The sequence below is a fragment of the Cyprinus carpio genome, chromosome A24 (assembly GCF_018340385.1).
Source record: "Cyprinus carpio isolate SPL01 chromosome A24, ASM1834038v1, whole genome shotgun sequence".
In the NCBI taxonomy this organism is placed as follows: domain Eukaryota; kingdom Metazoa; phylum Chordata; class Actinopteri; order Cypriniformes; family Cyprinidae; genus Cyprinus; species Cyprinus carpio.
In genome coordinates, this window is record NC_056595.1 from 6,772,095 (window position 1) to 6,793,718 (window position 21,624).

The following is a 21,624-nucleotide window of genomic DNA, read 5'->3' on the forward strand; positions in this document are numbered from 1 at the left end:
ATGTCATTCAAAAAGGCACAAACAGTGACTGTAATAACACGGATCACAGCTCTGTAGTCTGAACCTCATTTGAACCTTGGTGTCCTCAAGGGAGGAGTCCTGTTATAGGTGACATTACAACCTTCACTGGATATGAAAATCGTAATGTATCTTATCTAATTCAAGAACTTCCAAAAGAGCTTTATAGATTGACGTGTGACTGTGACCCCCAGCTCCACTCTGCCACATAGATATTGGTATGGTGTTTGAAGTCTGTCATTGAATATGCATTTCTGGGCCTTTAGAAAGCAGTCAAAGCAGACAGCAAAACTGCTGTGCAGTAGTCATAATATTTTTTTCACCCTTAATGCAGTCTGGGAAGAGGTGTGACAGTGAGATCTCCTATTAGTCTCCTGAATGAGCTCAATATGCTGTGAAAGAAGAAGAGAGAGAGAGAGAGAGAGAGAGAGAGAGAAAAGAGAGAAAAAAAAAACCTTTGGCTCATGTCTGAGATGCAAAGCTAAAGGCTTAGAGCTCCAGAGACAGACAGTTGCTTCAAAAAAAAGTATACATTTATTGTTTTTCATTTATCATTTCAAACCTATCAAAGGTCTTTTGTGAAATACCTTACATGCATGGTTTGCCCCTGCTATCTTTCCTTATTTTTTTTTGTGTTATTTTATTTGAATGTTTTGAGTGTGATGTATTTGCTTATTAATTATATGATGTACTTTCCTTCTCTGATCCGCCATTTGTTTACCTTTGTCTGGCAGTTGTGCATTATCCTCTGTGGACTTTCATCAACCCTGCAAAATTACAACAGTTATCTCAAGTCTTCATTGTTCATCTGTTCTAGTTTATGCACTACTCTGGCTCACCATATCAATAAACACCACATCTGTGGAAGTTCATGAGTTGACCAGCCCTAATCAAATGATGGACCCTGGAGCTTATCTATGCAATATCTTTCAAGATGGGCGGAATATGTGGAGGAATTTTTAGAGTTTTGCTACCTGACAACATGGAATGATCATATTCTTATCCGCTGCTTCAAAGATGGATTAGACAATGATATCTGCCAGCTGTTATCAGGGATCCAGGGATGTGAGACCCCTGAGCAATTTTTGGACCTCGTTCATCACCAGTGTGGTTCTGCCTATATGGTTGTACCATCAATGTTATCATCACGAGACTACGGAGTGAGATTCACCTCACCTATTATGTCTAAGTCAGCTCTGATTAAAAATTCCACTCAACAGTCCTCGGGTTTAGAACCCATTCCAGAGCCTGTCCGAGATTGTCAGTCCCGTCCTGAGTCTGCAACAGGCGCAGTGTTCCATTATAGAAGAGGATGAGGAGGAAAATACTATTCTCAGTGGGACCAACCACCACCACTCCAGTGTACTTTCCTCAACTTCTTCATCATCATCACATCTCACACCAGTCCCTAATACCAATCTAGTTCATGAATTCACTCTAGAGTCTAATCCAGAATCTACTTTATTCCAAGAGACCACTCCATTCCAAACCAATCTAGAGTCTACACCAGTTCAAATCAATCCAGACTCCGCTACAGTCCAAACCAATTCAGAATCCACTCCAGAGTTTGTTCAGGTCAATGAGTTTGCCCAGGACTCCACTCCTCTGAGTCTGCGCCAGTGTCGACTCCAGCCCTTGAATATGCTCCAGTGTTGGCTCCAACCCCTGAGTCCGCTCCATTGTCGGGGGAGCCCACTCTAAATTCTGAAATGGCATCGGAGCCCACTCGTGCCTTTGAAATAACCCTTAATTTATTTCCAGTCCTTGAATCAGTAAAAGAATTGCCCCCAGACCATAAACCCATTCCAGAGCATAGCCCAGAGTCGGCTCCTGCTCCTGACCAGAGTCTAGTGATGGATCCATCCCCTAACCAAAGTCAAGTGAAGGCTCCAGCCCCTGACCAGAGTCCAATGATGGCTCAAGCCCTTAACTGTAGTTCTGTGCCCGCTCTCATCCCCAAGCTCAGCCCAGTGCCCACTCTCTTCGCCGAGCTCAACCCAGTACCCGCTCGTCTGCCAGAGTCCTCAACTAATGGGCCAACCAAATCAGAATCTCCAGCTATCATGAGTCTCCTGTCATGACCATCATGCTAGGGCCCAACCAGATTGTTCCAAGCTTGGAGGAGTCAGAGTTCGGCGGTAGCAATAATGTGTGTTTGGGCTGCACACTGTTCTCCCACTCGTAGCGAAGTGGAGGTGTTCACTCCCAAATTTTGCAGGTTACCACCTGCACAGAGTCAGCCATCACCAGACCTCCCATAGATTATCTCTTCATCAAGTCTGGCATAAAAACATTTACTCTCAATTTCTCCCTTGTCTGGTCTCATTGTTGCTAACTATGTTACAACTTACATGGCTACCAACCTGCTGTACTTACCTTCTCCAATCCGCCATCCATCTTCCTTTATGTGGCCTTAGTGCATTCTCCTCTGTGGACTCTCATCAACCCTGCAAAAGCACTCCAATTATCTCAGCTAAGTCTCCATTGTTCATCTGTTACAGTTTATACACTACTCCAACTCACCATATCAATAAACACCTCATCTGTGGAAGTTCCTGTGTTGTCCCCTTCTGTTTTGCTGATAAATGTTCAGTCATTTTTAACAATAATAAAATGACTATATATTTAATTGGTCAGCCAAATAAAATGGTCTATCACTATTTTAGGACATCTTTGCAGAAAAGTGACATGACTCATGCATTCATATAATTTTCTTTATCACGTGAACTCAGATTTCCCTATACTGTATTATATATTTTTAGTCCACGTTTCTATGCCAGGTACAGACAAAATATTGCCAGAACAAACAGTGAGCCAAGCTGTCTTCTTGTCACATGTTGGTTTCTGTTTAGTTTCTGTCTGTCATTATTTGGTTTGTTTCCTGCTCATTTAGTTAATCATCATTCATTAGTTTCCACCTGTGTTGTATTAATCATCTCCTTTGCCCCTTTGTTGCTTGCCCTTAATAAGCCTTCAGTTTCTGTAATTTCTTTGTCTTGGATTAATGTTATTTGAATGGTCTCCGTGTGTTTATGTTCACTAAAAGACTCCTTTATTTCTACTCCGTCGTGCACTCACTAAAACCACGACCGCCTAACAGAATCCAAGACAAATTACAGAATGACAATGATGGCTGAGGACGAGCTGTGTTGGGGAGGGTGGTTGGTTCTGGTCCAAAGTGCGCCGACCACTCCGAAGTCTCGTTTGTCGACCGCTCCAAAATCAAGATGGCTGGCCAATCATGAGTCAAGCCAGCCAAACGTTCATGTGGCAAGCCCGCCAAAGTGTTCATGTGGTAAGCCCGCCGGACATTAATGTGGCAAGCATGCAGGACATTCAGCACTCTCGCCCACTGACCATGCCCTTCACCCCAAGCCAGACGAGGAAGCTAAGGAGGAGAGGGCGGTTAGCTTCAGCCACCGAGCTCGTTCCAGTGTTGGCTCCAGCCCCGGAGCTCGCTCCAGTGTCGGCTCCAGCCCCAGAGCTCATTCCAGTGTTGGTTCCAGCCCCAAAACTCGCTCCTGTGCCCGCTCCTCGTAAGCGCCTTCCAGAGCACCCTCAAGTGCCCGCTCCTCCAGTGTGCCCTCAAGTGCCCGCTCCTCCAGAGTGCCCTCCAGTGCCTGCTCCTCATAAGAGCCTTCCAGAGCGCACTCCAGTGCCTGCTCCTTGTAAGCGCCTTCCACAGTGCCCTCCAGTGCCCTCCAGTGCCCACTCCTCATAAGCACCTTCCAGAGTGCCCTTAAGTGCCCAGTCCTCGTAAGTGCCTTCCAGAGAGCCCTCCAGTGCCCACTCCTTGTAAGCGCCTTCCAGAGTGCCCTCAAGTGCCCCCTCCTCCAGAGTGCTCTCAAGTGCCCCCTCCTCCAGTGTGCCCTCAAGTGCCCGCTCCTCCAGAGCGCCCTCAAGTGCCCGCTCCTCCAGAGCGCCCACCAGAGCCCGCTCCTCCTGAGCGAACCCCAAGATTCCTAGTTTACCCCAATAATTTTTATTTTTATTTTTTTGGGGGGGGGGGGCATATACCTGTGGCAGAGCAAGCCATAGCCACGGAGGATCTGCCATGGCCTCCTGAGTCCTCTGATCTGCCATGGCCTACTGAGTCCCCTGATCCACCATGGCAACCTGAACTGCCTGCTCCGCCATGGCAACCTGATCCGCCCTGGAGGGGGCGATCTTTCACGTGTTGGTTTCTGTTTAGTTTCTGTCTGTCATCATTTGATTCGTTTCCTGCTCATTTAGTTAATCATCATTCATTAGTTTTCATCTGTGTTGTATTAATCATCTTGTTTGCTCCTTAGTTGCTTGCCCTTTATAAACCTTCAGTTTCTGTCATTTCTTTGTCTTGGATTACTGTTATTTGAATGGTCTACATGTGTTTATGTTCAATAAAAGACTCCTTTATTCCTACTCCTTTGTCGTGCACTCATTAAAACCATGAACGCCTGACACTTCTATCCAAACACACCACTACTGTTCTCCCATAATTCTAAGTCCTTTGTTTCACACCTAGAAGAACAGATTTGACTGAAAAATAAAACATAAGTAGAGAATTTTCACCCACACCCCTTTCACTTTTACTTTCACAAAAAAAAAGAAAAAAGAAAAGAAAGCTGCTTTAAACACTTGCATTGTTTGTGTTGAGTATAAAGAATTAAATAATTGGGAAATATTCCATGTTTCTTTTAGAAAAACAGAATTTATTTATTGACAAAGCTGTGTGTCTAAGCCTCTCTGAGAAAAAAAAAATACTGGTTCTTCATTGCTGTGTAAGTCCTCCATAGGCACGTATTGGCTATGAAGAAAGATTTCTGTCTTGGACTACAACCAAACTATAGCTACAAGCTCAATCATAACTCTGGAGTTTCTAAACTGCGCCATTCCAAAATTTTATGTAACTATAACAGATCTTCTTTACAGATTGTCACAGAATATGAAATACAATGCAGTATGATTATAAATGTGAAATATAATAATATATTCAGAAAAAAATACGATTTCCAATCTACATTCCATAATTCACCTGCATCTGACATAAGCCTGAGGAGCTCACAAACCCGATTACAAACTCAAGAGTTCATTACTGTGCAGCTGGGGACATTATAGGAAAGAGAAAGACAGGGGTGACTCCTCCGGCCAGCAGCAAGTCATAATGAAGCAGCCAAATGCACACTGGAGACATCCGTCTGGATCAAACAGCTTCACACCAATGATTGCTGGATCATGATCCACAATAAGCATGTCATTTCCAATGACATTTGTCTGCATTTATGCTGTTTGATTGCTGGGCTTCAGCTCATATCCTTTTTATTCTAAACAACTTACACTGTAACAGTGTCAAATCATTTGTCTGTCCGAAAAGAAAGAGACATTTGAATTACAACACAGGCACAGAAAGTTAACATGAAAGACTGTTAGTATCCCATTTTATATTCAACCAAAAAATTGGATGAGTATAACAAGATATTGGATGAGTACAATGGGATAGAAAAATTGAGACTTGGTTTCATCCATTTCTAATTGACTGGTTTGTCAATCAGGGAGTTGCAAACAAAAATGGAAGCAGTTGGTTGTAGGTGAGGGGCTGAACCCCCCCCCCCCCCCCCCTCCCCCCCCCCCCCCCCCCCCCCCCCACCCCCCCCCCCCCCCTATTCTTATTGCATGTGCACATGAATTGTGCAAAATAGGACCAGGGACCCGTATTAAGAAAGTAAATGGGTTCAGTTTTGACTTTTAATTGACTTTGATACAAAATTAAGTTGAGTACAAATTTTCAGAAGGCCTTTTTTAACCCCCCAGAGCCATGTGGAACACATTTTATGATGGATGGATGCACTTTTTTGAGCTTCAAAATATCAACCCCCATTCACTGGCATTATAAAACTTGGAAGAGCCAGGACATTTTTTAATATAACTCCAATTGTATTTGTCTGAAAGAAGAAAGTCATATACAACTAGGATGGCTTAAGGGTGAGTAAATCATGGGGTGATTTTCATTTTTGGGTGAACTATCCCTTTAACGTGTTAAGAAAAGAGTCTAAACACTCAGGTTAATGCATTTCTGAATTTAAAGAGTGAGAACACTCTGTTCATATATAGCGAGCAGAGAAGACGTTTTTAGTTCATTTGGAGGCAGTGGGAAGTTTGGCAGTTTGCGCAGCCAAACGCTGCCTGCCAAGATACGGTTTGATGTGTATTCAAGGCAGAAGCAGTGGATATGACCAGCCAATGGGCCCAACTTCACAGACAGGAAACTGACAGCAGGAGAGAGCAAGCTTGCAGACATAAATGAGCAAACTAAGTTTATTCCATTATCACCTTCTACTTTTGCCATGATCACTTGGGGTTTCCTTAAAATTATTGGAGCAACTGACTCCCACTTGTGCTAATCAAAGCAGGGATGGATGACAGCCAAACATTTCTCAACACATTTTAACCTTTTGATAATCAATATATATCTTGATATCTACTGTATATATTTGCTTTAAAATTGTCTAATATATGTATATATGAGTTATACAGGTAGGTTTTTGCGGGAAATTTGAGCATAGTACTGCGCGATTACGTCACTTCTGTAAACACACAGTCCCGGCTACTAAGCTATTGCATGTGAGGATCCTGCAGGTGGTGGATCGTTTATAGACTTTTCTCACAGCAGCTAGAATAATTCATTTTATCATTTTGATGGTGGATTGTAATCCAGAAAGGATTATGTGTTTATGAAACACGTGTGAATTAAATTAAATTATATTCCAGTTTCAAATGCGCTTCTGATTTCAGATAGCCTGGGAGTACACAAGATCTGTATTTTAAAGACAACCAGTTTGAAGGGAGCATAATTTGCTTTTTGGGTTAAAAGAAAATCTTAATATGAAATTTGAATGGTATGACAATTAGAGATTAGACTGTACAGAAACTGAAATCACACGCTGATACACACTATACACATATTCATACAATGACTATCAGCATAGCAATGCTGATGTTGATAACATTAAGAATTTGAGAATAAAGTTTAACAAAAATAACAATTTGCATGGTTTGATATGATATGAGCTAAGCGATTGTTACACTTAATCACCATTGTTAGCGCAATTTATTTTAATGCTTTTTTCCTCAGTTGGTCAGACCAAACGGGGCAGACTTGTTAGGCTACTTACTTGTTCAGAATACAATTTCCAGTAAAAAAATTTAATTTGAGTCATATATTCCAAGACGTAGACTAGAATCTGTGATTGTGAAGTACAGTAAATATTAACATGATTTTTAACTGGGGACCCCCTCGAAATGCAATTGGGCTAGGTTTGAGTAGCAATTGGGTGGGTTTTCTTGTGAAAACCTGGCAACCCTATGCCACACACACATACTCCTCAAAACATTAGATTCATCCACGCTGGAGCACAACCCACGCAAGGAAGATAATTCTTCACAAAGCTGCAATCCCAGGTTTTCAAACAGAGATGGGGACAAAGAGGCTAAACTTACAGACTGCAGCTTTAAACACTAAGCATAAAAATCTAGTAAACAATAAAGGCTATTTCTTTTCACTATTTAACACTGCTCTGATTTACATTCCACAAAGCTATGCAGCTATACATAACAAACAGCTTTGATCACAATTCCACAGAAATCTGGTATCTGTACAAATCAGTACAAATACATATCGTTGCATCAAATCTAAAGTGGTCATAAATGTCACCAGTTTTTATGAACATAACAAAATCTTCATATTCTATCAATTAATTCATATTACAGCTTGTGCTCCACTATAAGATAGGAATTAGGCAGACCCCTGTGGTGAAATAGGAGTGCGGGTCGATAATGTTTGAAATGAGGATGATGATGATGATGATGATCAGTGGACCCTAATTCTGTTCAACACAAAGCACTAGCAAGGGTATGAAGTTTATTTTTACAGAGCCTCATGAGACATGGATGTCATTTATCCTGTATCACGAAATCTGCTACAAACAACCACTCTTAGAAGAATCTGATGTGAACACAGAAAGGGCCATCTGGGTATTAAAAAATGGATTCAACAACTTATTCAGGGCTTAAAGTGTGAGATTGCTTCCTATATATCCACCATTATAGAGAAAACAAGACCAATAATTGCTCATTTCCTACTAGTCTGCTGAGAAAAAATATTACTGTAAAATTGCTCTTGCATTATATCTACGGTGGAGAAATCTTTTTTAAATGCCGCATCTACAGCATCAAGTTCAACTACATATTTTAAAGACATGGATCTCAATTTCATTCCAGAATTCAATTTCATTATATTGCTCACTGCAGAGTGAATATTACTAGTTTCAGCTATAAAATCTGATGTCATGTTCAAAGCCATTATGCACACATGCATCCACACACCCAACGAATTCTAGAGTGTATTAATATATCAAGTTGCTTTGTGCATCACATAGCCTGATGATTAATACCCACAGACACAAATGTAATCAAAGAGGCATGTGTGAGCAGACAGACTTCATAAGGTGACAGAATCATGCCAAGAGGTTTTTCACTATCCACCCACCATTTATTCTGTCCCCAAAGGTCCACATTTAATAACATATTTTCTGTTTTTCACTCAAATTTAAATCTTTGTGTAATGGATTGCCAATTAGCATGAATGAATAGATAGAGTGTTGAACACATCCCTTCAGCATCAGCCTTGATTGATGGCCCACATTTATTTACAATGACAAATAACACTTTTTCTAATCTAAATTTTCAAAAAGCAAACAATACAGCTAAGGGACCATCAGTATCTTAAGTTTTTAAACTTCTGGATGGTTCAAAAAATAGTGTCAAACATAATCCTTTCAGACAAATATGGTTAATAAATTACCACAGCAACAGTGATTCATTAGTTTCTCTGACTTGAATCTAAACTTTAAAAAATGCTGGCTCATTTTAACAGTTGAGAGAAAGCAACATATCTTTATTATTAATGGTCATTAATCAACATTTGATACACTTTATAAAACACAAGTTAATAACAAAAAATATGTAATTCTTAACAGATCATTAGTCCACGAACATTCAAAAATAACTGTATATGAAAAGTTGTTATATAGAGGTTCTACAGGTTAGTGAGTTATTTTAATATAGTTCAATAGACAGAAGTTTCGTTTTCAAAAGTTGTACTACTTTTAACATGGCGCACAATCTTTAAAAGCAACACTCTTGCCAGGACACCAACAACCTGGACAAGATGTAAAAACAAGGACTAGGAAACACTGGTCTAGTCTGTTGTTAGAAGACCAGTCGACTATCCTGATCCATTCTCAGGCCCACACAGAAGAACTGTGAAGAGCACCACCCCCTCACCCCCCACAGTGAATGTATAAAATTACTGTCAGAGATTCTTATCATAATAATATAATTCATTTTAATAAGACCTTTCTAATGAAGTATAGTTATAGGCTGCCTGCATGTTAACGGGTAACCCTGCAGTTTTTCGTAAAATAATAGTTTTCTGAAGAAAAAAATAAAATAAAAATAATATATATATTTAAAAAACAAAAAAAAATAAACACAAGGTTTGTTGTGCTTGTTTGTGGGGTGCCAATTTGGTCCAAAAATGTGTGCTTTTATATTAATATATAATATTATTGTTACATATATATATACCCCATATGTCAAAAGAAAGGACAGAGCCTCTGCTTTTAAACAAACAAACAAAAAAGATTTTATCAGCAACATGCATTTTTTTTTTTTTTTTTAATCAGCATTTGAATGTGGGGAGAAAAAAAAAACTGTGAATATCATGTTTTCATCAGACATCTGGATCAGAATCAGAACGATGATCAAAACATAGATAGAAGTATATCGCTTCCATCAAACATCTCCAAAGCTTGCACAGTCCTATACCAATTCCTGGGTCAACATTTAATTCGGTTTTGATTTATATGCTGGTTAACATTAGATGATCACGCTATTCTAGGCAACATATGCATCTGCTTACATATGCAGTCACTTGATTCTGATACTTCTTTGCTGTTTTGATCCATAGATTTAGTTCTATTTCAGAAGATGTGTAGTAGCAACTCCTACCACATAACAGTGAAAACAGAAAGTAGTAGTTGTGCAACCCCTAGTACAAACAAATACCTGTTATGCATTTCATCAAAAGGTTCGTTGGAGTCACTAATAAAATCATCATAAAATGATTTAGAATAATAATAATAATGTTTCTGATTCTCTTTTTAGCTATTCTTCTAAAACTGCTTCTATTACTACTGTGATGAGTGTGAGCAATACTCTCATCCTTCCAATAATACACTCTCTTCTGCCCACAAATCTGAGAACACACTCAACACACGCTGCTATTAGAAATGTAGGAACACTCTGCCATTTGATTTGGCATCCAGCAAAGACATGAAATGAGCAAAAAAGATAAGGATGAGAAAAAGAGAGAAATCCAGTTTTTATCTCATCTAAGCTTTGCCAGCTTTGCCTGTCTGGTAAAAAAGTAGCTGTTGTTGGGCAGAGGGCAATACCCATGATGCATTGCACTGATGGCCAGATTCCAATCTATTGTCTCATCAAGGTGTAGAACCCAAAGGCTATTTTGATCATGACTGTGATGGGGACAAACATTCCCTCAAAACAGAGTGTGCTAAAGAAGCTTTGCAATACTCTCTCATACATGATCCATGGACACTGAAAAAAAAATAAAAAAATCCTGATAATTTCCACCAAATGTCCCTCAAATGCTTTAATTTTCTCCATCTGCGCCATTTTAGAGCCGTTTTGCTGAGGCCATGAACATACAGGAAAATGAATCTGAAGAAGCTTTGGGTTACACATGCACAATGGAATAGTAAATCCAGTCATCTTAGAGTAAAAGTCCAGGTTCAGCAAAAGTTAATAATCAATAAATGACATCTGTGACATTCTGTTGATTGTTTCAGAAAACAATTTCAACCATTCAACAGTTGTAAAAATGCACAAAAAGGCGCAGACAGAGCTTTATGGGGTTTTAAACAGAATTGTACAGGTAGCATATTTGATAAAGCACTTCTACATTCAACAAACTCAAATTCTTGTATAATTATTTTTTTGTGTGCGGTTATATGACTCCATATTAACTGAGAACAAATGGAATTTGTACTTTTAAAAAAATCATTTTTATCTCACAGTTCTGCCAAGTGTACCACCAAAAGGTTTTTTGTTTGTTTGTTTGTTTGTTTGTTTAAAAGGATCAACTTAAAAGGCTTAAAATAAATGGTGCCCAGTTAAATTACCTCAAAAAACATGGATATTATATGTATTTATATTAAATTCTTTCATAATATGTGTTACTTAAAATGAAAGTGAAAGTGTAAGTGACGTGGCCAAGTATGGTGTCCCATTCACTGAATTTGTGCTCCGCAGTTAACCAATCTAAGTGCACACACAGAGCAGGGAACACACACACACACACACACAATGAACACACACCCGGAGCAGTGGGCAGCAACTGGGGTTTCGGTGTCTTGCTCAAGGGCACCTCAGACGTAGTCACAAGTCAGACTCTCTAACCATTAGGAGACAACAAAAAAAAAAAATATATATATATATACGTGAATTAAAGTTAAATAGAAATATTACAAAGACAAAATACATAACAAAATTACTAAAAATAAAAATAAAACTGAAAAATTATAAAAATAAAAGCTGATTCAAAACCTAAATAAATACTATAAAAATATATAACTAATACTAAAATAACAATGTTCCATTTTTAAGTGCATTACTGTAAGTAGGGCCCTATGAAATCCGTGTTATTTTTTCCCAAATTCCGTTTTATTTTTTTCCACATTCCGTTTTTTCCATTTAAATTTTTCTGGATTCCGTTTTTTTTTTTTTTTTTTTTGACTCCTTTTTAATGGTAAATTAAATTGTATTAATCAAAAAGCATTTCTAATTATTAAAATCATGAAACATGTTTAGGGCCCTGTGAAATGTTTTATTTTTACTTCACCATATGTTTTTTAATGTTAACTAATTCAGTTTTAGCATGTCTAATTATTTAAATGCATAAAAACAAAACAAAACAAAAAAAAAAATCTTAAAATGGCCTTATGATTTTTTTTTTTTTACCCCTCAGAAATTCTGTTGTGTATTTACATTTTCCTGGTTATCAAATGAAGGCGTAAAACATTGATTTAATGTATCTCTTAATTATTGAAAATTAAGCAAACTTTATTTTTTGGTAAACAAAGGGGATTTACTATTAAAATTAAACATGGAAGAAATGTTGTGTGATTATTCCTTAATGTTTGTTTCTTTTTAGTAGTAGTAGTAGTAAGCTATGTACATTCTGCTGAACAATAGTAATACATTTCTGGCAAATACTTGTCTTTAAATTAAAACAGACTTTTATTTTGACTGGTTGCCGTGAATACCTTTACAGTTCTGTTTATGTGATATGATGCTAGTTTTACTCAAATCAAACGGTGAAATGCTCATGAAGTGACTCTCAGAGCAGTTCTGGAGATGTTGTTCATGTGTTTACGTCCTCATTTAATAAGAAGGCAGATGCTGAAATCACAGCGAGCATCACGCACGCTTCCATATGTGTGTAATAAACTCAACCGCGCTTCTGCGCCATTCATTAACAGAGACACGCAGAACATGCAGGATTCATATTTAAATCGACTTTTTCCGGCTTAATATTTACAGATATTAGTCCATATCCCGATTTGACTTAAGTGTAATATCTACTTTTGATTAATTCATTCAAAATTTGAAAAATTCCATGACATTCCGCATTAAACTAAATTCTGTTTTTATGACTGGATTCCGCGATTCCGTCCGTGTTTTCTGCATCATGGAAATCATAGGGCCCTATGTAAGTGCATTAAAATTTAGCTTATTTTTGAACAAACTGGTAATCACAGATGTCAATAGAGCTGAGCTTGTAGTAAACTAATGAAAAAGCACATATGAGAGAATATCTATACAAGCCTAAACAAATCTATGAGTGATAAGTGACAGATACAGAGAGTTTGTGTAAATAAATCAGGCTAGGCTCTCTGAGGATAGTGGATCTATCTTGAGTCAACATATGGACTCTAATACCAAGCCTCACTCTGAAGGGTAGGAGCTGCCCCAGGAGAGAGGGCACACGCACCCTGCCAAACACACGTCCCACTGTCTGCTCCTTCTGTTCATTACAGAACAGCCTGACAGTAACAGAGCTTGCAAGAAACCCTGAGGCATGCATGTTCTTGTACACCATCTACCCCAGTTTACAGTGACAAAGGCCAAAGTAGTACAACAAAACAAGTATGAAGATATTCTGGAATGACATCCACACCCCAAAAAGGCCTTATTAAAATATGAAAAATATCTGCAAACATAAACAGAGGTCTGTCATGCAAAGTTGTGCTCTCTCGGTTTTATAAAATCCAATTATCCAATTACGCCCTTGAGGAAAGCTGGCATTTTCCATCTAAATTAATCCACAGCTCCTGGATAACTAAACAGCCTATTGATTGTCATTATTTAAACACACATTTAAAACATTCTGGTGACATTTTAGCACAATTTAGCACAGTACAGTTGAGACTGCATACCACATTAATTGCTAGGATTTTTACAGCTAATATGGATTGCTTTGTATTTGTTTGTTTGTCATATCCAGTTATATGTAAGCTCTCCACTATTGGTCACTGTTGACTTAAAGTACTACTGAAGCTATCCTTTTTTATTTTTATTTTTTTTTTTTTTACAAAAATACTGCAACTTGGTTACGCGATAATCAAATAGTGAGTGAGTGAGTGAGTGAATGACTGAATGAATAAATAAATAAAAACAACGGAAAATATACTTAAGGACTATGAGGAAATAGCATACAGGGCTTATGTCAAAATGAGTAAGGAACAATTGACGTTGGGCCATTGAATGACTTTACACCTCGGGTGTGCATTAATTCAATGGACCGGAGTAAATTATTCCGCTTATATTATGGTTCCCACACATCGATCAGATGATATATTTCAAGGCATTCCTCCAGTTTTTGTCCTCAAAACACTCTTGTGTGTAGGATTAATTTCTTAGACATCTCATCCAATCCCTGCATTGCTAATTCCAAAACGTCATTTTAGACCTATAGTAGTAACAGAGGCTTGAGCAGTTAATGGCAGACTAATGCAGTTAATAACTAAGTTATTAGAGAGAGAGAGAGAGAGAGAGAGAGAGAGAGAGGGAGAGAGAGAGAGAGAGAGAGAGAGAGAGAGAGAGAGAGAGATTAAGTGTGTGTGTCTCTGAACAGTGTTTGGCAGTAGCATCTCTACTAATAGTGAAACTTCAAATTCATTTTCTTCAAGAACAGCACCGCTGCTACATCGCTTGTGAGGAATGTCATGTAGCTTTTAAGCTGCTAAACTGTTTTACTGATAAAATCATCAGAGTAGGGCTAACAACATTACCGTGTGTGTGTTTCCGTGTGTGCAAGTATCTGTACTGTATGTGTGTGCGTCTGTAGGGAAGAGAGAGCAGGAGAAATAGAGTATGTGTTTCCGTACATAATAAAACAGAATTTTATGGCAAAACAAAAAAAAAGGAAGGATATTTTTTATTTTTTTTTTTTCTTTTGTTTTATTTATTTGTTTTGCTTGCCAGTGTCATTGTGTTTTTTTGTTTTTTTGTTTTTTCTTTAAGGACCTTTGAAGTAACTGAAATCATTTGGTGAAGTCATATGGACATGTAACACGGTCAAGACCTGCCTGGAACTACGTTCGGCTTGAGTTTCCCTGAAAATATTGCACACCTTAGAAAGTTCATCAGCCTATGAGATTCAAGCATTCAACGGGCCCTTGGTATAATATTATATAATCAATACAGTAGGTGTATATAAACAAGTCAGGTCTGTGAATGTATTCATTTTAATTAATTTGTCATATTATATATTTGTCATTTCAGTATTTATTTTATGTGTAATGCAGTATATACAGTAAACATTGTATATGCAGTTATGTTATTCACACATACATTCCCTGCATTTTCATTTAGATTCTCTTTTATTTGTTGCTGTATACTTATATGATTAGAACACGTGAGGGAGAGCTGAGAAGATGAGCATATGTGAGATTGAACAGCTGCAGTCATTAATGCTGCTTTCTATAATAATCACATTGGTGATGACGTTAAAGTAATATGGAAGTCTTAAAGGGCTCATGTCTTCAAGATGTAATTGGTTTATGTGATGTGACTGAGTACATACTGATTCCGATCAGCAGCCAATCAATCAGAACCTCCCTATTAATTACCTAATACCTAATTATGTATTAAAGTTTCTTATATTATTGCCCTACTACATTCTTCTATCGTGTTGTCTCACATCATGTAGGTTAAGGTGCAGTCACATTAGCGAAATTTTGTGGGCTAATAGGTTCATTATAAACAGGGGTAATCATGTATGAAGAACAGCTTACATGAAAGTCACTTTCAAACCAAGAAGCTTTCTGTTGGTCAATGCAGCAAATCCATTGTGAAATCTGCAATGTGAAATATTTTGCTCTCACACAAAAATCCTGATTTCTTGGATTCTCCTTGAAATGCCTGGATTTTGTCTACAGAAAAATAGCAGAATGGCAAATGTGGCCGCACGTTTACATGTAGCTTTCTTTACACTTCTGCCCTTTTTTCTTTTTTGGCTATGCAGGGTTCAGAACAATCACATACAATTGCCTAATTCATATGTGTACAATAAATAAATAAATAAATAAATTATGTGGAAACACATGATAACATCAAATCCAAAAGTTAAAATGTTACTAGTGTGTATAAATATTGTTTAAAAGGATAGCTCACTCAAAAATAAAAAAAATCTGTCATCATTTAATCATCCTTAGGTTGTTGCAAACCTGTGATTTTCCTTTCTTCTTCTAAACACAAAAGAAGACATTACGAAGAATGTGGGTATAAGCAAACAGTTTCTGGTCCCCACCTACTCCACAGGTTTTTTTTTTTTTCTCCCATATAACTGTTTACCCACATTACCCCAAAATCTTCTTTTGTGTTCAACAGAAGAAAGAAACTCATACAGGTTTGAGGGTGAGTAAGACAAAACTGTCATTTTTGGGTGAACTATTAGTAAAGTTTTTCTTGAGAGACTAAGCTGCCTTATAAATAAAATTATCCAAGACTACAACAGGGCTCCAAAAAACAAACAAACAAAAAAAATTAGTAATCGGCTCCTATAAGAAAAAACAAACAAACTTTTTTTCAGATTTTTTAAGGTTCCACAGAACAAACGTGTTTTGTTTTATTTTATTATTACTATTATTATTATCATTATACATTTTAATATTTCAATCATGTGTCATGTTTATGTCTCATCTTTTCTTGACTTTATCAGCATTTTAATCCGTCTTGTAGATGACCTGGGAACTAAGGTTCACTTAAAGTGGGAACTAAATGTCTTTTTCAGCTTGAAATATACAGTCACACATTGTTTATTACACAGAATCTGTACCAATATCATGGACCATAAGCATCACTTGGCCACTGAGTGTAGTTTGGGCTTCTCATCAATACATCCTGTAAATGTTGTCATACACAAAAATAAAGGTGCTTCATGATGCCATACAATGAACCTTTTTTGTCCAAATGGTTTCATAAAGAACCTTTAACATCTGAAGAACCTTTACATTTTACAAAAGGTTCTTTGTGGTGAAAGAATGTTCTTCAGATTATAAAAAGTTGAGAAAGAGATTGTTCTTTAAAGAGCCTTTGGCTGAATGTTTTTTTGTAAAACCAAAATGGTTCTGTAAAGAACCTTTTAAGCACCTTTATTTTTAAGAGTGTATGTCTTTCACACTTTTTAGCCTGTTTTTCTTCATTAGTAAAATGCAATTTTATAGGAGTTGAATCATGTAGACAACAGGTTAAGTAAAAATATTAAAATGTGAAAGTGTTTTTAATTTTGCAAAATGTTCTTCTTTTTTTTTTTTTTTTTATATGTGTGTTGTGATTTTGTGGATATAGTGTTTTTTTAGGTGAATGTATATTACGTTGCACTTGCAATGTTTACAAGCTTTACACTTTTTCCGCAGTTTGTACTGTAGGCTCTCTTATAAAATAGCCTACCTTTTGATGTTAATTCATGGTCATTATGTACTCTTGTAGTAAAGAGAAATATATAATAGCTTCACATGCTGCTTGAACTGAGGCACTAACTCGCGATCGCGCCTGCCACATTAAAGAGCGCTAAAAACTGTATTTATTATTCGAATTACATAATGAATTTGGAATAATTTTAAAGCTGATACTTTATTTATTATAAAAAAAAACAAAGCACAAAGCTTTTTGCAATTACTGGATGGCAAGTGCGCTTTTTAAATAATGAAGTTCACACATTAACATAACACAGCATAGGCCTAAGATCTTGTTAAGAAGAAGGCATTATATTAATGATTATAAACGAGAATTGTTAACGATATTGCCAATATCATCACAGCTGACAGCTTTACCTGTTGCAGTTTGTTCAAGTTGTGCTCAAAATAAACACTGTTTTTCTGCACTTTTTCTTCAAGTATTTGTGATTTATATGATCAATTTTTTTGTGTTTTTTAGGTGTGCGTCACTGCTGCTGCGCGGCAGACATGAGGACTGTTTGAAAATCTTTTTTTCCACTAAAACTTTGATGCACATTGTCTCAGTTTAATACGCGAACATAACAAAAGATGTGATCGCAAAACAATTAGGAAAAAAAGGCATTACATGCAAATTTTTAAGTTGTATCATGTAAACACATAGGCCTAGTCGCCAGTGGCGACCTCAATAAAAACTTTACTCACAATTTAATATTTATGGTCGCAAATGTGACCGTTTTAATTGCAGTTTGGAGCCCTGCTACAGTATAAAGAAATTCTGCACACTGCATGAAACACCGCAAAAATGGTTTTTACACTTACATTTGTTTTTGCGATTGATACGAAACAGACATCACTTCTGGACACCAGCACCACTTGGCTGTACAGTATGCTCATAAAACTACACACACAAACACCATTTTGTTGAGATTTTGAAAAATCTGCCTGTCACCTCAAAGTGACGCACTATTATAATCTTATTTCGTCCTACCATTTGCACCACCGGCCACTGGCAGCTGGCATTTGTCTTGTGAGTGATGGTGATTTTGCGGGTTTATGAATTTAAGGAAATATATGGTCACTCACACACGGCTCGAGTGGGTCAGGGGCTGTGTGCGTGAGAGCGCATCTGATAAATGCACCCATGAGTGTGTGTTTATGTTTGTGGGTGTGTGATTATAGGCTGTAAATGATATGCTATGCAGCAGTGCCAGGACAGCATACCTCATCTCAGCCTATACATCAGTGTGATCTGCCACACATCACTGGATAATAGGATCCCTCTTTGGCCACAGACAAGCATGCAGGTGAATGAATATATGTGTTTATGATTATGTGTGTTTATATGTATACAAAATATCTATAGCCTCTGGGTCTGTGCTCTATTCTTCAAATCCTCAGAGTAATATTAATGTTGTCTGAGGCCGGCCTGGCCGGTTGTGCACATTTTCTGATGCCTCTTCCACGTTTGTCCTAACCAGCCAACACGGCAAGCGACACATTTTGCAGGTACTTGGATGTGGTTTTTATTTTGCCACATCACCTCAGGAAGCCTGGTCCAATGCACTGGACCAAAGTAGTGCTCCTCATCTACAGAAACATCAAACATGGACAAGAAGAGACTGACAAATCACTCCTAAAAATCACTCAAAAATAGCATGAAGTATTATGTTAATCATTAAAATTTCTGTTCTTCATCATTGATAACTGGTTAAAGAGTTTCCTGCTGCATCACTCCCTTTTGTACGACTACATTACATTACATTAAACCGGACTACAAGTACAAGCACAAATCAAAAAAATATGAAGAAACTGTCAATTAAATGTCAACTAGTCACATATCAATGTTAGCTGAAAAGCCCCCAAATGAAGATGCAGAAATGAAAGCTATTACACTGTTATGGTTGGATTATTAATAAATGATTATTATTATTAAGATTTTATTTTTTTATGGGTGATTAATAAAACATGAATATAAATATGAATTACTTTTTTCCCCGGTGAGGATAAAAGCTAGAGAGTTGACTTACACAACGTAATATTGTTCAGGGATAGCTTTTTTCAAACACCAAAATGTCTGTATGACATGCCTCCTCAAAAGGTCTTTCAAAACACCAATTGGAAAAAACATTGCAAAATGCCAAATAAAATGCCCACATGCAGCACATCATGGTAATATTCTAAGATTGATTCTTTCTCCGGTGAGTAGCCTAAATGTTTATCGTTGTTTAAATAACCATGGAAATTAAATTGTTACAAACAGGCCTAAGTGTACAGCGTTTTTTTATTAAGTTTTATAATTAATATTCTATATGTTTTTTTATTAATTTTATACATTGATATATATGTTACAAACATATATATATATATATATATATATCATATATATATATATATATATATATATATATATATATATATATATATATATATGTGTACACTGTATGACTTTTGATGTAAATCTCAACTTTCCTCTTGGGCCATTATTGCCTTTGGGAAACAGTTGAAGAACAGAAGATCTACCATTCCTGTTGTCAAAGTTTGCCTGCCCTTGACGTGTTCACCTGCCCTCTCTCTGCCGTCTCTAGCGGGGCTCCCACCTTTCACACTGCTTTTCCTGCACTGCACTTTGTTCCTGTCAGTATTGCCTGTGGCTGTTTCTGTACCTGTTTCCACTCTTTCTCTCTTGAAATCAAGCAAAGACATTCACTGTTGGGGTAGTCAAGGCTATTATCTTGAAAAAAGAGGGAAGTCATGTGATTTAAGCAGTTCACACTGGGAAAGGAGAGATATTACATCATTTCCTGACCATATTGTGGCAAATATGATCTCTGGTGATCATCATTAAGGTTTTTTATATATATATATCATCAATAGTAATCAATAGTAATATATATATTTTATTTTTTTTTATTTTTTTTTTAATTTCTATTTTTATGACAGGAAATGTGTGAGGTACACAGGGAAAAATATTAGTTGTTATTATTATTATTATTATTATTTTTTTTATTATTTTTATTATTTTTTTTTTGTTATTATTTACTATTGTTTTGTTTTTTTATGTAAATTTTATTGTTTTTTTTGTGGTTTATTTTTTAGTTTTTTTAGTTTTTTTATAATGAAAATGAAATTTCGATTACTTTAAAAATAGTTTTGCTTTCATGCAGTTATTTTTTTGCATATGCAAACCAGAATAAACAGCATATCAGACTTCTTTGTAATGTGAATTTCCAGCTGACTGAAGCTGATAACTTTAAACTGTGACGGACACGTTCTCCTTGAAGATTAAATGGTCTGGCCATAAATCTTTTGTCAATATTTCTGGTGCTTACACAAAACATTTAAGACAATTTAGAAGATAGAAACTTTTTCTTTCAGTTTTATAAATAATAAACCTCATGTTCAGCTAAACCAATTTACCTCTTGAAATTAATAAATTATCTATATCGCTATAGATAGTCTACATAAAAAGTACATAAATAAATAACTTCATTACCTGATCTTGCTGTTGAGCTGCTTTGGTCGATATATTTGACTCCTTTGCTGTGGTCATGATAACAAATTACCACAGACAGCAAGAGACATTCACTTTGTGACGAGACCGCTGGCGGTTACACAGAGGAGAGGAGATGCTGAGGGGAAAACGGTAGAAACGCAGCAAAATCCAAGTTAGACGTGAGATTTGATCTTTAGAGTCGTTCTTCAGAGGATTAGTGCGCCACTGTTGCTAAATTACACAGAGAAAGAGTGAGAGAGGAGTGAAGGAAAAACGGACACAGAGAACACCGATCACAGCCTGGAAACCGACACCGGTCGAATACGAGTGCAGCGCACACGAGCTTTTCTCATCCTCCTTCACTCACTTGCCGCCTTTTTCACCCCCGCCTCCGTGCACCAAGCGCGCACACACGCGCGCGACCTTCTGCCTGAAGCTAGCAAACGAAAAAAGGTGTAGGTGTGTGCGTACGTGAATTTCTTTCTTTCTTTTCTTTTCTGTTTTTTTTTTCTTTTTCTTTTTTCTTTAGTTTGATATGACGATATGTCAATTATATTACAGAGCATATTAATGTAGATTGCACGGCCACGGAAACCGGGAATTAGACATTGTTTAAATGTGTTTTCTAGCTGTTCTATGTCATTTTTAAAGTGTATATTACGTTTTTCTATTTTTGCCCTTTTTTCATTTGGCACCTGCAAGGATCAACTAGCTTTCCACAGTGGTGACGGCCATTATTGAACCTTGACTGATTCTTTTTAGATAATCCATTCAAACTGTGCCGTTTTGACTCACTTTTTGATAATTTTTTCCACCTCATAACATAGGCTGAATCTGAACTCTCCCCTATACCCTCATTCACTGTTTACTACATTAGGCCAATACAGTTCACCCAATATTAAACATACGAACTAAACGGACCAGTTATCAGCACAATATGACTGAAGCACAGTTCTTTTAATTGTGCATGAGCAGCGCGCAAATCACCGTATAGCCTACTCTGCGCGAGTTGACCAGCGCACTCGGAAAGGT

At 37.1% G+C, this 21,624-nt stretch overlaps 1 protein-coding gene across 1 annotated transcript in view; it reads right to left on the minus strand.

Moving 5' to 3' along the window:
• Window positions 1-20,986, minus strand: part of dpp6a (dipeptidyl-peptidase 6a) — a 177,181-nt gene extending 156,195 nt beyond the window's left edge. Inside the window, exon 1 of the mRNA XM_042714127.1 lies at window positions 20,593-20,986. Within this exon, the coding sequence (XP_042570061.1) occupies window positions 20,593-20,649 (57 nt within the window). The 5' untranslated portion in view covers window positions 20,650-20,986. The remainder of the gene's footprint in view (window positions 1-20,592) is intronic.
• Between the last annotated feature and the right edge of the window lie 638 nt (window positions 20,987-21,624).